Source organism: Pelophylax lessonae (assembly GCF_965119305.1).
Source record: "Pelophylax lessonae genome assembly, chromosome: 9".
Lineage (NCBI taxonomy): Eukaryota > Metazoa > Chordata > Amphibia > Anura > Ranidae > Pelophylax > Pelophylax lessonae.
The window spans coordinates 141,284,317-141,301,800 of NC_138776.1; the positions used below are offsets into that span (position 1 = coordinate 141,284,317).

The 17,484-nt window shown below is 41.7% G+C and overlaps 1 protein-coding gene across 4 annotated transcripts in view; it reads left to right on the forward strand.

Annotated features, from left to right (window-relative positions):
* P4HA1 (prolyl 4-hydroxylase subunit alpha 1) overlaps positions 1 to 17,484 on the forward strand; it is a 91,092-nt gene that overhangs the window by 33,653 nt on the left and 39,955 nt on the right. For all 4 annotated transcript variants that reach the window (XM_082266854.1, XM_082266853.1, XM_082266852.1 and 1 more), the window contains exons 3-7: positions 546 to 642; positions 5,032 to 5,183; positions 5,636 to 5,773; positions 9,964 to 10,203; positions 14,418 to 14,605. In XM_082266854.1, the coding sequence (XP_082122980.1) occupies positions 546 to 642; positions 5,032 to 5,183; positions 5,636 to 5,773; positions 9,964 to 10,203; positions 14,418 to 14,605 (815 nt within the window). The remainder of the gene's footprint in view (positions 1 to 545; positions 643 to 5,031; positions 5,184 to 5,635; positions 5,774 to 9,963; positions 10,204 to 14,417; positions 14,606 to 17,484) is intronic.

Consider the following 17,484-nt stretch of genomic DNA (forward strand, 5'->3'; position numbering starts at 1 on the left):
CATGGGGGTGCCATTAAGAATGAATGGCTGCTCTGTGTGTTTTCGCAGAGCAGTGCATTTTTCACTGCGGGTACAGGAATCACTGTGATACTCATACCCACACCGAGAAGTGTGAACCTAGCCTTTTATTTTTAATATTCACCCATAGGCTTGCAACCACTACCCTCTCTGAGTTTGTGTGCTTATGTCCCTGATTAAAGTGATACTCGAAACATGTCAGGCAGCTTCTACATGATACTGATACACTTAAACCTGAGAGTTGTATATGGGATTTTGTTCATCTATGGTCTAAGCCTACAGTGTATGTTTTGAGATATGGTTTTATGCTTTGTCATAAAGATGTAATTGTTTTATATGTAAATATATATTTTTTTATTTTTGGTGCCGGGAATGTCCCATACACCCAAGATACAATTTGTTGGAATTTACAGGAAAGATTGAAAAAATAAAAAAACAAAAATTCATTGACTTGCATCACTAAACAATCTTGTCTGGGACAGTATACAAGTGCTCAGTTGACTTCATGCTTCATATTTGTATTGCAGGCCATATGACCGATTTGCTGTACACTGAGAAGGATCTGGTCACGTCACTAAAAGATTATATAAAAGCAGAGGAGCTCAAACTGCAACAGGTTAAAAAGTGAGTTTAATGACCGAAAGGACACCGCAGTGCATGTAATCTTCTTTTTTTTTTTTTTTTTTGTGAGTGGAGATCTCAATTGGTTTTTATGTGTGGTATCATTGTGTAATCTTGTTTGCCATTGAAAGATGTATTATTTTTATGGAGAAAGAGTGCTTTGGACAGTTTAATTACCCTTTACATGATAGCTTTAAGGAATGCCATTGCTCTTGGGTATATGTGCCAGGTGTTGGGTGTGACTAGAAGCAACTAGGCCAGTTTTCACAAATCTGAATTCTGCCCAACCATTGACTATTTCCAAGGTAACTAATCCAATAAACAAAAAGGTAATATACTGCCGAGTCCCAGCCCTTGCATGTAATATTGCATTAAGCTGGCCATGTATGGCTAAATTTTAGTCAATTCAGCAAAGAATTTGAGCAATGGGTCAGGACCACCTAGCCTGACAAACTTTAACCTGAAAAAAAATCAATTGCTGGCCAGACAATGACTGTATCTAATCAGATGTCTGTGGGCTAAATGAGATGCTTTACTTTGCAGTGACTGGAAACTTGTTGCAGTTTTAAGGGCAGGAATCTGTAGATGGAACCAAATACAGGGAAATTAGAGTAAAACATGGTTCCAGTCTTTAAGAGACCCAAAACTTGGGCAGCAGTTCACATTTGAGCAGTACAGAAGCCCCAAGCGCTAACTAAAGCTACTCAAAGTATATATTATCAGGCATTTAATTCAATAGAGAATCTGTGTGAAGCTTAAAAATTTCTGTTCATCAGCAGCCATTTTCACCTGACCCAGCTAATCCATTCTACCCAAGAACGGCAAACATTTCAGGGTCCCGGTGTGCAAATCTGGTAGAGACTGGACCACAAAAACCTACTGCTGTAACTGAAGCTAAAGGGTATAAATCTGAAAAATCGATTTATATCCCAAGTGAATTTAACATGTGTTTTTTGTCAAATTTGTGTAAGTCATTAGCACAGAAGGAATTTTACTTTAAAGATGTAATGAGCACAAAAGGAGTGGTTTTCTTAACAATCTGACAAAGACTGTTCCTTTTTTTTTTTTTTTTTTTTTTACAATAACATTTGGGTAGATTTTTAATTAATTTTATATTCTAGATTATCTATATTGCAGTTTATTTTTATTGTAAATAAGGCATTTTACAGAAGCACATAAATCATTGAGTTAGTTTAAAAATACACCTAATCAATGATTGTTAATTAACCTGTTCCTACAGGAAATAAGATTTATTTTGTGTGTGCGCACTTAAATCTGCTTAGAGTTCAGGAAATAAAATATGCTTGCCTTTTGTGCAAGTACCTTGCTAAATTAAGCCATGCGAATGCCTCAACTAGATCTGCTAAGTGCCTTGCTATTTTTATTCTAGGTCAGCTATTCTCAATCAGAGTTCTGTGGAATCTTTAGGTTCTCCAGAAGTTGTTAGGGGTTCTTTTGATCTGTGGCTGATTGACCCCCCCCCCCATTGGATGGCACTCGCAAAGTCTATGTGACAAAGCCTTTTCTTTTTCACACCTACTGCTTTCTGTAAGGGCAGCATTCCGACCTCCACTGTAAGAGATGCTTTCCTCTCACGAACTACCAAGTGGCATTTTTCCCAGTGACACCAGATGACTTGGGCCTGAAAATATTTAGGCTGGTTATTATGATTATTTTATAATAAAGGATTTATATATAACTCCAATAGATTGTGCAGCACTTTTAAAAACATGAGAGAAGACAGTACTGTTTCAATACAATTCCATTCAGAGGGTCAAGTGATACAGAAGGTAGTAACTGTGGGGGATGAGCTAATGGAGAAAATAAATGTACAGTTGTTGGTTGGGGCAGAATATGCTTCTCTGAAGAGACAGGTTTTCAGGGATCATCAAAAAGCAAACCGATTAGGAGATAGTCGGACAGATTGGAGTAGGGAGTTCCATAGGATAGAAGAGGCTCGGGAAAAGTCTTGAAGGAGAGCACAGGAGGAGGTGACGAGAGGTCTTAGGAAGAATGAAGAGAATGAGTAGGTTGGTATTTTGAGACCTATACTTTTGGTTATTGTGTGTCTCACTTTTAGAATTTGCCTCCAAAGAACTTGACTAAAGCCTAAAATGCGACATCTGAAAATATATCCCCATGTGCAAAAAAAAAACCAAAACACCACAACCTTTTAAAATGGATCTACTGCAAGTGCGGTCAGTCTTACTAGCGGTTAACATGGAAAGATATGAGCTTACAATAGGTTTCTGTTGTGGTTTTAAATCCTCTTCCACAGTTTATTAAACCACAGATGCAAAACTATTTCCTCCAGACAAATGCAGAATATCCATGAACAAAAACAAATCTAAACCAAGCCACTGCTCTGATTCTGCAGAGAATGTTTTAGTCCAGGCCACTGCTCTTCTTCTCTCTACATTGGACAAAACACTGTTAAGTCTGCTTCATTTACACAGGCTAAGATTCTGTATGAAATCCTCTTTGATGTCAATGTTTTTATAGACCTTGCTTTGTGCACTGGTGCACAGTCATGTTTGAACAGGAAGGGCCATCCCCAAACTGTTCCACAAAGTTGGGAGCATAAAATTGTCCAAAATGTCTTAGTATGCTGATGCCTTTAAGCGGAGTTCCGGCCATGAAAACATTTTCAATAAAAATACCCCCGGGACAGTCAGGGCTAGTACATTACACAATGAATAGCCTCTGTACTGTCCCGGGCCGCACTTACCTGCAAGAAGAAATACTTACCTTTTTAAAATTTCTTCTCAGATGTGGGCAGCTGAAGCCAGCGCGATCCTCTTCTGCGTCCCCTTCCGTGTCCTCTTCTCCCAGAATGCGCCTGCACCGGCCCCGCTTGTCACTTCCGGTGCGGTGCCGCATTCCTCCACAGCTTCTGTGCATGCCCAGAAGCTGTTTAGCAGGGAATGCCGCGCCGCACCGGAAGTGACGAGCGGCGCCGGTGCCGTCGCATTGATTCCTGGGAGCGATGACGTTCAGCTCCCAGGAATCATTCCAGACCGGAAGTGACGGCGCGGCCCGCGGCCACCGAGGGAGGAAGTGGAAGAAAGGTGAGTATATTTTTCTACAATAACAAGGTAAGTAAAAAAATAAAAATAAAAAAATCGTAACTATCCATTTCCTTTTCAGGTGACGAAAAGCAAGCGGATGGCCACAAAATCGATTAGGTCGATTTTGTGGCCGGAACTCCGCTTAAGAGTTCCCTGGAACTAAGGGGCCAAGCCTAACTCCTGAGAAACAACCCCACACCATCTCCCCTCCACCAATTGATTTGGACCAGTGCATAAAACCTGGACCATAAAGACCTGGATGAGCGAGTTTGGGGTGGGGGAACATGACTGGCCTGCACCTCAAACCGATCGGACACCTTTGGAATGAATTGGAGACTGCGAGCCAGGCCTTCTGGTCCAACATCAGTGCCTGACCTCACAATTGTGCTTCTGGAAGAATGGTCAAACATTCCAATAGACACACTCCTAAACCTTGTGGACCGCCTTCCCAGAAAAACCCTACAGACTAAGGCTGGCCATACATGGGTCAAAGTTCGAAAGAATTTTCTTTCGAAAATCTTATCTAAGAATTTTCATTTGCATTTCGCACTATTAGTGGGCTGCAGCAACGGCTGAGTTTTTGTGCGGTCATCGAATTTGAGTGATCGGGCATGTTGGAAATTTTTTTGAAAAACCAAATAATTTTTCCAATCCACGATGGGAGAATCGTGCGAGAATTATAATCAAAAAAAGAAATGTGCATGACTGTAAAATTCTGTAGAATTTCGAAATTAATGGTGGCACTATTGAATCCCAAATCCCAAAACGCACAATTTCTGATTTGCGAAAGCATGTGCTTTCAAAATTCGTCACATGTATGGCCAGCCTAAGACTGGGATGCCATCAAAGTTCATGTTCGTGTAAAGGCAGGTGTCCCAATACTTTTGGTGTGTGTGTGTGTATGTATATGTGTGTATATTTATATATATATATATATATATATATATATATATATATATATATATATATATATATATATATATATATATATATATATTACTTTTTTTGGGGGGTGGGGGGGTTTGAGGAACTGCCCCCAGCATTTCTAGCCATGGCTATCTTGAATAAGGGCAAATTAATCCTGCAGCATTAACTTCCACTGGCCCTTAGCTCAGACATGCAGGCTGGGGGATGTAGCTAGCTGGAAAAAGCCCCCCTCGAGATGAAAGGGGGGGGGGGATGCCCTTGAAGGATTGAAAATCGTTCATGTTGATTTGGAGGGTAAAGTTCTGCTTTCAAGTAGATGAAATGTATTTTTGAAGAAGTTTTGTTTTGCTTCTAATTTCTCTTACAATATGTATCTAAAGTGAATTTGCTTTTACAGATGGGCAGAGAAATTTGAGATGCTATCAGAGACTGCAATAAATGATCCAGAGGGCTTTCTAGGCCACCCAGTCAATGCATTCAAGTTAATGAAGAGACTCAATACGGAGTGGCAGGAACTTGAGAATCTGGTGCTGAAAGACATGTCTGATGGTAAAGGCTTTATTCATGTTTTGTCTATTTTTTGTACTGTGTGTGTATGTAACTGGGGAACACTAAATGAATGCCAGGATGCTGTGCGTTGCAATTTCTACAAATGCTTTAATGATAGTTTCTCGTGCATTTTTGCTGCTTGAGATTTCACATTTGCCGGTTGTGTACAGCCTTTTGTTTCGAGTTAAGCAGGCATATAAAGCTTGTGAGCCTGACAAGAGGCTGACTGCTGTGGAATTACTTAACACTTATGCTGGTGTGTATTGTTTTCCACACACTACTGCAAATCCCTTTAACTGCAGTTTTAGCTAGTTTTTGTTTTGCATTTATTGGCCCTTTTATGGAAGGATTAATTAAGGTTGCATTAGAATACATTAGTCTTTGTAATTGGTGCTTTCTTGTGTTTTTATTGGAATAATATAGCTTTTTGATGATTATCATCTTTATTTTAGGGTTTATCTCCAATTTGACCATCCAGCGCCAGTCTTTCCCCAATGATGAGGACCAGACAGGTGCAGCCAAGGCTTTGATTCGTCTTCAGGACACCTATAACTTAGACACGGATACTCTCTCCAAGGGAAACTTGCCAGGTATTGTAATGTATGTTGGTTAATTGTTTAAAACCCAATTCCTGTTGGGCCAAGCCCTGTATTGAATATTGAGAAGCAGCACAATGAACTTCCCAGTGAATGGCTGTGCAGCGGAGGCATGTCAGGACAAGTCTTCTCATTGAAGGAGAGCAGGCTGAGTTCCCAGAGAACTTACCATGATGTGCTCTCCTGCTTAGTGTGGTAGTTTTTAAATAGGAAAGCAGAGGGACTGGCAGGAAAAAATGAACAAAGTGATCAGGATACTTTAACATACAAGTACATGGTACAGCAGGCACATATCAGGAATATTAGGTGTTGGGACAAACGCTTTAATCATGGTCCTGCAGTTTTCTCACCCCCAGTTTGTCAACCTGGGAGATAGAAGATGTAGAAAAGGGGGGGGTACGGGAAAGGTAAAGGGGCAAGAAGTATATTGTGTAGGAGATGGAAGTCCTAACCTAGTTCCATCTAGAAGTGAGAGAAAGATGACTGAAGGGTTGTCCACTAGGGAAAAACCTGTGGTGTGATGTATAATCTCTAAAAACGGTTGCCAGAATGTATGTAGGGCCGGACAATCCCTGAAAACATGCATTAAGGTGCCGATGTGCGTTCCACATCACCAGCAAGTCACAGAATGTTGAGGAAAGAATTTGGAACATTTTTAACTGGTGTTCTCTACCATCTGGTGATCTTATAAGTTTTTTTTTTTTTTGTTTTTTCTTGGTATTTGTTACATACTTATGCCTTTTGGGCGAAGACTAAGATTCTATCCTTTTTGTTGCTGTGAAAATGTTAGCCCCAGAATGAGCACTCAAGAGCTCTTTGTAAGATGGGACAGTGCATGCCTCAGTGGGCCTTTTGCTGTGCAGGAAGAGTGTAAAAAAGTGGAACAGTTGTAACTGTCACCAGCAGTCTAAAATGGGGACCTCCTGTGCTGTGGATAAGTGGGAAAAGGAGCACCATTCTGTATCCGTTATGTCCCTTAGATGGTAAAACCCTTGGCTGCCCGAATTTTAAAAAGTTTCAGTGTGTCCTTGGAGAAACTTCCGGTGAGTCAGTATGGGGGTTGAGAGAGGGGTAGCAGCAATTGCCCACATAGGTAAAGTATCTAGTCATTTTGTTTAATGTAGGGCTTAGAAGCAGGTGCTTCTGAAGGGAAAAGAGTAGTGATTTGACCTGATCAGGGAAGTCTTGTCAAGGGAACTGGTGAGTTGTCTTGTTCGAGAGAAACCAATAACTTTAATGCACAGTGTTTCTGCCAGTCAGGAACGCGTGTCATATGAGATGCTTTACAATACCTAGCCGGGTCTGGTAAGCTCACCCCTCTATCTTTCGATCTCCTTAACAGGTCTCTGCAAATGCTAGGCAGTTTGCCCTGCCAGACATATTGGGGTTGATTTACTAAAACTGCAGAGTGCAATATCTGGCGCAGTTGTGCATGGATGTCAGCTTCCAGGTTTTTTTGTCAAAGTTTATTTAAACAAGCTAACGTTAAAAGCTGATTGGCTACCATGCACAGCTGCACCAGATGTTGCACTCTACAGTTTTAGTAAATCAACCCCAATGTGTGAAATTAGCTCTGAGCAAGCGGGGATATGTACTGGCAACATGTGTAGCAAATCTAAGATTCTGGGCATTGCAGCACCCAAATCAAGACCAAGCCAGCATTTTTCCAGGAGAGTAAACCCTTGCGGCTCACTTGTAAAATCCGAAGAAAGTTTAAGCTTGAGTCTTGGACAGGTCAACAGGTATAGAAGTACCAAGAAAATTTCTTGCTTGAAAAGCCCACCCGAATGGGAAGGTAGGGCACAGGGCGTTCAACGTAGTCTCCGATAAATTGAGGTTTAAGGCCTCCAACATCTGCAGATTAACCTTAACCATTTCAATACCGGACACTTTTACTCCACCTTCCTGCCCAGGCCAATTTTCAGCTTTCAGCGCTGTCACGCTTTTAATAACAATCGCGCAGTCATGCAACACTGTACACATGACATTTTTATCATTTTGTTTTCGCACACGGAGCTTTCTTTTGGTGCTTTTTAATTACAGAGAGGGTTTTTATTTTTTGCAAAATAAATAAATAAAAAAAAGGCCATTTTTGCAAACAAGTTTTTCTTAATTTAGACCAAACTATATACTGCTACATTTCTTTGGTGAAAATAACCCAAATCAGTGTATATTACTTATTCTGTAGGAATGTTTTATACAGTCCAGACTATGGTGTATATATCTGAAAATTGATCAATCCTGATGTACTGACAGCCTGTCTGATTTCTTAAATTATTAATTTTTTTTCCTTTTACATAGTCACCAGTGCAGTACAGCGTCCTCGTACAACTGGTGTGGTGGTGATCAGGGACACTGACTGGTGACCGTATGCAAAAAAATGAATAATTTCATGTATTTTAATTTTCATTCAGTGTTTTACTATTGTGAAGATCTGTGATTGGCCACAGCAAGTCACATGGTACAGATAGGCTGTGATTGGCCTGGTCTGTACCATGTGATGACTGACCAATCACAGAGCTCATAGTACACTATGAAAGGCATGTAACAAAGCCTTTCATTGTTTGCAACGATCATGTGATCTGCTGTGGTTGGCCACAGTGATCACAAGGTACCGGCAGGGGGCCAGTACAGTGATCTGCTGTCAGTCGTGTCCAGTTGCAGATGACGACTGAGCGCGGCCCAATACCGGGAGGATGTCACATGACATCCTTCCAGAAAAACAGTGCTCCCGCCCAGCCATCATTTTACAAAAGACTGGGTGGGAAGAGGTTTTTTTCGATAGTTTTCCAAATATCTTCAATTCATGGAGTAGAGATAGTAGCAAAGTAACTGGGATTTTGACATAAAATAGGAGGTCATCCACATAAGCGGTAACTGTGAGCCCGGTTACCAGTGATGTCAAGGTTTTTGTGTGCACACTGTATGAAGGGTTTGAGGGTAAGGACAAAAATCAAAGGGGATAGAGGATAGCCCTGTCGTGTGTCATTACGGATTGTGAAGGGTGATAAGTCTGTATTATTGACGCGTACCATAGCCAATGGTGTAGAGTAAAGCACCTGTATCCAAGAGCACATAGTAAGGACAGCCTGCATAAACGTCCAGTCCACCCTATCAAAGGCCTTTTTGGTGTTTGTTGAGGGCAAAAGGTGCTCCTTGCTCTAGATAGGGCTGTATGTTTTTTGTATTGTCCCTTTTTGTCTCCTGCAATTCTCTTTTTTGAATCGGGTTTCAGACTGGATAAGGGAAGGGCAGCACTACAGTTCACATCTGATTACAAGAAATATGCTGACAGGAGGCGAAAGCAGAGTGAGCATAACCTGGTACTGCGATTGTAACGTTGCAAGATTAACTAGTGGAGACCATTTATAAATATTCCTCACCTGCCTCTTTAGACAGGAAATTCCTATGCACCCAAGTGACATGTCAAGCACACGACTTCATTGCTTGAAATGTCACTTGGGTGCATAGAAACGTTCAGGCTAAATTTCTGGCGTGTTCTTTCATTGCCCACTTTATAGAATCTCTTGAGTGCCACAGTTGGGGAAATGTATAGCTTTCACGCCAAAACTTGCACACCCTCTACTGTATCCGGTTCTTGTTACAGTATTTTCATGAGCACTTGTGCTGCTTGTTCAAAAATGGACAAAGCAAAAGTATTCAAACCACAGGTGTAACATGGAAGTCGCTTAAAAATAGTGAATAAATCCCAATATGTGTAATTAATCAAATCTCATCTCATCAAATCTCATTTCAAAGTAATAACAGGGAGTTAACTATGGGTCTACATGCAACAAACTGCCTGTAAAATAAAGCTGAAGGATGCTTTGTGGCATGTTCCATCGGTGGAAGTTAAACTAAAGAAAAGCTTGAAGCCACATTTAAAAATGTGGGTTGTTTTGCTGATCCCTCTGGAGCATGCTATTTGGACATTTTCTCAGTGAGCAGAGATGCTATCCCTGTTAGGACCAAGTTGTTCTAGAAGGTTCTCATTGAAAAATAGTGCCTGGCATGCAACCTTTTTGTACCACCATTATAAATAACTGACTAGTTATATTACCTGGAAAATAAATTCCTCATTGGGTGCATGTGATTTTTGAAAATGTATTTATAAACCTTCATTAACAGATTTGTTTGCCATTTTTTAATTTTTTTTTATTTTTTTATTCTCTGGTGGTTCATAGGTGTAAAGCATAAAGCAACACTGACTGTTGAGGACTGCTTTGAACTGGGAAAGGTTGCTTACACAGAAGCGGACTACTACCATACAGAGCTGTGGATGGAGCAAGCCCTACGTCAGCTGGATGCTGGAGAGCTAGCCTCCGTTGAGAAGGTCGTAGTACTAGACTACCTTAGCTATGCAGTGTATCAGCAAGGCGATTTGAAAAAAGCCCTGAGGCTAACCAAAAGGCTGTTGGAACTTGGTAATTTTTTTTTTTGTTCCCATTGAATTGATTTTTATTTTTGCATGTTTGTAAGCAATCCTTAAAATGATCCTATAAGCAGAAAAATTTACCTGATTTCATTCAGATAAAAAAACACCTGGGTGCAGCTCGCCCCCCCCCCCCCCCCCTTATACTTACCCGAGTCCCATCTCGATCCAGCAATGCACATGAAAGCAGCAGCTCTCCTGTGTCTCTCTCCTCATTGGCTCACACAGCAGTGGAAGCTGTTGGCTCTTGCTGCTGTCAATAGCAGCCAATGAGGAAGGGGGGGGGGGGTGCAAGGCTGAGCCACGCTCTGTGTGAATGGACAATGTCCAGTCACATGATGATGGCTCGGATGCCCTCATAGAGGCTTTCTATTGGGGGCACTCGACAGGGAGGAGGAGCCAGGACTGCTAGTGGGGCACCCAAAAGGAAAAAGATCAGGGGTTCTTTGTGCAAAATATTGCACAGAACAGGTAAGTATAATCCCTATTTTTTTTTTTTTTAATTTACAACAGGTTAGAATCACTTTACTCTAAAATAGGTTTAGCTATCTTGATTAAATGATGGAATGGGCCTGTTCCTTTTATCCATATTTTGTCACTGGACTTGCTATAGTCCCTTATTAAAACCGCCAGTCATACTACTGACCTAACTATAACCTATTCTACCTTGAACCCAGCCTAGCAGAATGATTGGTGACCCCTTTAGCAAGATAGACTCAGGTTTTCATAGAGGTTAATGCAACAAAGCCGGTTGGTTCTTAGGTTAAAGGTAACCTTTACTGATCGCTTTGTAAAAATTTTTAATTGGCGACAGAACAGGGGTTAGATATTAACATTGCTACCTTCCATCTCTAGGTCGCTGGTTTGACTCTCAGCCTGGATACTACCTGCATTCAATTTGTATGTTCTCCCTGTGGGTTAGGATGTGATCTTCTATTCTCTTTGCATAGCTTGTCTTCAAAAACAGATTGTGTAATCTGTAAGATTTAATAGCTGGCAAGATCTTGCATGTGGTTTAGTTACAAAAAGTATAGTGTGTGTGTGAAAAGCTAAACTCCCGGAATGTAAAAAATATACACGCATTTAATGCAAAATTCCTTTCAGCTGAGCCTGCGAGAGAGAGATAAGCAAACCGGTCAGATGTGCTGACAAGGTGCATGTTTATAGGATGGAAGATGAACTCCATTCTTTTTCTGCTTCTCTGGAACTATCCAGTTGCTGGAAAGGGGACATACAAGCCCTTCAAGTGTTGCTTAATTGTAGCTGAGAAAAATCAGGCCTCCTGTGCTGCAAGCTAAGGCTGTTTTTTTTTGCAGCAGATCTGTGTAAATCTCTGGATGGACAGAAATGCAAGTCTTGTGCTAGATAAAATGGCTTATTTGTTTTAAATCTGTGTATTTAGGTATTTGCCTGGCGTTCAGCTTTAAGGGATGATTTACACTAGCTTCCACTTCAACATACATTAAAGCAACTACAACCAGTGGCGGCCCGTGCATAGGGGGCGCCAGGGCGCCGCCCCCCTACCCCTAAAAAAAAATAAATAAAAAAAAGACAAAGCGAACAAATAAAAAAATGACAAAGCGAACAAATAAAGTTTTACAAAAAAAAAATTGGGTTTGCCGGCCTCTGTAATGGAAGTGGTGGCTAGGGGGGGGGGGGTGGGGTTTACGTCCCAGAAGAGGCGCCGATCGGCTGCCTTCTGGGGGCGTAACCCGAGCGCAAGTCTTTGCGATTGGACACCCCCACTTTCTGATATCCTGGCTGTGATTGGTCCAGTCTCCAGCCTGGACCAATCATCATCCAGGACATCCAATCCCTGACGTCACAATGGGGGCGGTGCCGGTGCGTGAGTCAGTCACTCACCGTCACCGCCGCTCGGAGGACGAGGGAGAAGCCGCTCACTTTCCCGCCGCAGAGAGGACGGACTGGATCGAGGAGGGAAGAACCCGCCGCCACCAGGTAAGTACATTAAATTGAAGGGAGCAGGCACGCTGGTCTCTGCATTGATTGGGGGACAATGCTGTGGGCACTCTGCATTTATTGGGGTACAATGCTGTGGGCACTCTGCATTTATTGGGGTACAATGCTGTGGGCAATCTGCAATCATTGGGGTACAATGCTTTGGGCACTCTGCATTTATTGGGGTACAATGCTGTGGGCACTCTGCATTTATTGGGGTACAATGCTGTGGCACTCTGCAATCATTGGGGTACAATGCTGTGGGCACTGCAATCATTGGGGTACAATTCTGTGGCACTCTGCAATCATTGGGGTACAATTCTGTGGCACTCTGCAATCATTGGGGTACAATTCTGTGGCACTCTGCAATCATTGGGGTACAATTCTGTGGCACTCTGCAATCATTGGGGTACAATGCTGTGGGCACTATGCAATCATTGGGGTACAATGCTGTGGGCACTATGCAATCATTGGGGTACAATTCTGTGGCACTCTGCAATCATTGGGGTACAATTCTGTGGCACTCTGCAATCATTGGGGTACAATTCTGTGGCACTCTGCAATCATTGGGGTACAATGCTGTGGGCACTCTGCAATCATTGGGGGGCACTCTGCAATCATTGGGGACAATGCTGTGGCGCTCTGCATTGAAAGGGGCATGCACGCTGAACTCCGCATTGTGGGGGCACAGCACAGTGTTCATTGCATTGAAGGGGGCACAGCACAGTGTTTATTGCATTGAAGGGGGCACAGCACAGTGTTTATTGCATTGAAGGGGGCACAGCACAGTGTTTATTGCATTGAAGGGGGCACAGCACAGTGTTTATTGCATTGAAGGGGGCACAGCACAGTGTTCATTGCATTGAAGGGGGCACAGCACAGTGTTCATTGCATTGAAGGGGGCACAGCACAGTGTTCATTGCATTGAAGGGGGCACAGCACAGTGTTCATTGCATTGAAGGGGGCACAGCACAGTGTTCATTGCATTGAAGGGGGCACAGCACAGTGTTTATTGCATTGAAGGGGGCACAGCACAGTGTTTATTGCATTGAAGGGGGCACAGCACAGTGTTTATTGCATTGAAGGGGGCACAGCACAGTGTTTATTGCATTGAAGGGGGCACAGCACAGTGTTTATTGCATTGAAGGGGGCACAGCACAGTGTTTATTGCATTGAAGGGGGCACAGCACAGTGTTTATTGCATTGAAGGGGGCACAGCACAGTGTTTATTGCATTGAAGGGGGCACAGCACAGTGTTCATTGCATTGAAGGGGGCACAGCTTCAAAGTCACGCAATTTTTTTACTGCGTTTTTTGGCGCGAAGCAATACCGATTACATTTTTCTTTTTGCGCCCCCCCAAAAATTTTGAGCACCAGCCGCCACTGACTACAGCATGTGTTTTTTTTATGTGTTTTTGATGCAAGACTCTCAAAAGCTGCAGGTGCTTCATGCGAGCTTTGTCATAGACTTCTATGGAGGCTTTGAAGACGCTTCTTAGCACCACTAAAGGGACATGGGAGTATAATTTTTGAAGCAAACCCAACCTGTGAAATGGACTGTAAGCTAACAATTTTATTTACCGACAGGTGCTTTGATTGGCGTTCAGAGCGCTTTAAAGCGTGTCCAATGCCATGTTATGAAGCAAATGTAGACAAGCCCTAAGGGGGTTTAGATTGTGATGTGCATTCTAGGAATTAATGACTGATGCTAATTTCTGACCAATCATGCTGTAAAATGAATACTTGAGGAGATATGAATGGGCCTGGGTTTTTTGCTTACAATTTAAGGCTGGGTTTACACTTTTGCGTGAACCGCATTCAATTCGCATGACCGGAGACTGTGTGCCTGGCTTTCAATGGAGCTGGTTCACACAGCTCCGTGTCCACGGCAGAGCGGCTTGAGGAAAATCCTTTGCGTCTTCTGGTCTGTTTCAGGTTCGAATTCGGACCTGAAACGGTGCATGGGAACGCATCAGGCCCCCTGCTGCGAGCCTCTCAGAATTCAGCGTGAACCCAGCCTAAAGGTTTCTACAGTTGTAAGCTGTTCTGACCCCATTGTGTTATTGAAAATTGCTTATATGTAATGGCAACCTAACCATGTTAAATGTTCATTGAGCACTTTCCAAAGTCCTCCTAATTGTACAATTTTAGGTTTTTCTAAATATTTGCAGTTTAGATATCGTGTTAGTGATTCGTCTGTGAAGTGACTTCATAAAGGAACATAATTTGCTGCTTTTTAAACTTCAGATCCTGAACATCAAAGAGGTAATGGAAATCTGAAATACTTTGAATATATCATGGCAAAAGAAGCAAATAAAACCAGCTCTTCAGATTCTGATGAAGCAGAGGTTACGACACGAAAAGGTCGTCCCAAAGATCACCTACCAGAGAGGCAGAAGTATGAGATGCTGTGCCGTGGAGAGGGTATTAAATTGGTAACTATTTGTCATATCTGTGCTACTAAAATGTATTGACTTTGCATTGGAAGCAACAAATCTAAAGCAATGTCTGCTGCTTTAGTGATGGCATCGTATACTTAAAATGGGAGTGAGAAAATTATAGTGTAGCACTCCTGGTCCATATGATATAAACTCCACAGAAAGGGCCAGTTCATGCTCTGTCAGCAGTGTCCCAGACAGAACATGAACAACTCACTTGCAGCATACTTCTATTAAGGCCTTTTAGATCATTTGCAACTGAAATGCACGTATACAATATGTTCCTGCACCTCAAAGGTCTGGATCCAACCTTTACGTATCCAATAAAAAAATCAAAAAAAAAATCGAATTTCTTCAATTTAGGCCAATATGTATTCTGTTACATAGTTTTGGTAAAATAGAAATCCCAATAAGTGTATATTGATTGGTTTGGTTTGCACATAAGCTATAGCGTCTACAAACTATATGGAATATTTTTATTGTTTTTTCTAGTAATGGCGGCGATCGTCGACTTATTGCCGGATTGCGACATTGGGGTGGGCATACTGACGCGTTTGACTCTTTATAGGAACCAGTGTCACAAATACAGTGATAAGTGCTAAAAATATGCACAGTCGCTGTACTAATGACTCTGGCTGGGAAGGAGTTAACTTCAGGGGTGATCAAAGTGTTAACTGTGTGCCTAGCCTGTGTTTTGACTACAGTGTGGAAATGTTTTTAGTTACTAGGGAATGACATGAATCCCAGTCCCTGCTTTGCAGAGATACAGGAGCCTTGCCTTCCCTCTTGTCAGAATGACAATCTGCCTTGTTTACATAGGGAAATCGCCGTTCTGTGTCTGATCGGCATGTGGTGTTTGATCATGAAACACTGTAGGCAAATTACATTTTAGATTTCAATATGTTTATTAATTTTATAAGAAGACACACAGAGTGCATACAGTTAACAACCATAGTATAGGTCAACATAGAAGAATACTAGCAAATTACATCCTATTTTTTTTTTTCCCCCCTGTATAGTTTTCTTTTAGTTGTATTTATCACCACTGGGTTTTTTATTTGTTGATATGTATAAAAATACCAACTATTCTGATCCGGGATTATTTTTTTTTTTTTTTTTTTACACTGTTACTGCTTACAACAGTGATAATCATTCTTACAGGCAATAGTTTGAACGGTCATGAATGGCTTTCATTCATGACCGCTTCCTTACTATTGTACTGTTATGATTGGCTACAGCTAACCACATTGTACAGGGTGCTGTGATTGGCCCAGGTAGCATGTGATGGCTGTGAGCCAATCACAGTAGTAAGCAAGCTGTCATGAACGGCTTTAATCTTTTTATTTTTTATTTATGATTAGTCATAGCTATCAAGAAATCCCGGCTGCTCAGTGGCTGGGCACCATCACAGAATTGCACCACTGCACACCCTGGGGAGGAGGAGGAGGGGGGGGGGGAGTGCACATGTGCTAAGGGATATACCAGTATATCACTCAGGCTGGAGAGAGTCACTAAAAAGTGGCTGTGGGTAACCAAAAATTGGTATTGACACTAATAGTGAGAATTGATAATATAATAAAGTGATTTTCTTAAAAAGAAAAAAAGAATGTGATACAAAATCGCAAGAAAGTGCAGAATGAATCAACCAAAAGTGGTGGGATATATAATAATAAAAAATAGTCCAAATCACACCACAAAGAAATATGTATCCAGTGCACAGCGATATGTGATATTCCCAAATCGCATGGACAAAAGAAGGGGTGCTCCAATAAAGGTGTTTAGCGATGTAGTTTCACAGCAGGGGTGACTGGTATATCTTCAGTGCTCCTTTAAGTGTGGTGGGTCAGGGTGCTCCCCACTCTCCCAGGACCACACTTACCAGATGTAGGAACCCCTACAGGGGTATTGCGCCTTTATAATAAATAAAGTATGGCTCCAATATCCCTCATTGGTCATCAGGCAATTCGTCTGGTCAGTGACATCAAATGGGGGTCCTAACATCCAAGGATAGATCTAAACAGTACTGGGTGTCCTGTACTGTGTAATCTCAAGTGGCCAGGTATGATCCGGTTGACATATGAGGAAGAAAAACTTGTATAGTGTAGTACTGCGTTATAACATTTAAGTTTTTAATAGTAAAATGGTGATTGAACTACTGTAATGTGAGTACAGTTTTACTATTAAATTAAAAGTTATAACGCAGTACTACACTATACGAGTTTTTCTTCCTCATATGTCAACCGGATCATACCTGGCCACTTGAGATTACACAGTACAGGACCCCCCAGTACTGTTTACATCTATCCTTGGATGTTAGGACCCCCATTTGATGTCACTAACCAGACAAATTGCCTGATGACCAATGAGGGATATTGGAGCCATACTTTATTTACTATAAAGGCGCAATACCCCTGTAGGGGTTCCTACATCTGGTAAGTGCGGTCCTGGGAGAGTGGGGAGCACCCTGACCCACCACACTGGCCACACTTAAAGGAGCACTGAAGATATACCAGTCACCCTTGCTGTGAAACTACCCCAACTAAACGCCTTTATTGGATCACCTCTTTTTTGTCCATGCGATTTGGGACTATCGCATATCACTGTGCACTGTATATATATTTCTTTGTGGTGTGATTTGGACTATTTTTGAATTTTTTTTTATTATATATCCCACCACCTTTGGTTGATTAATTCTGCACTTTTTCGCGATTTTGGTATCGCATTGTTTGTTTTTTTTCTTTTTCTTTTTAAGACAATCACTTTATTATATTATCAATTCTCACTATTAGTGTCAATACCAATTTTTGGTTGCCCACAGCCACTTTTTAGTGATCTCTATGTGTGTGTGATATATATTATAATTATAGGCACGCTAG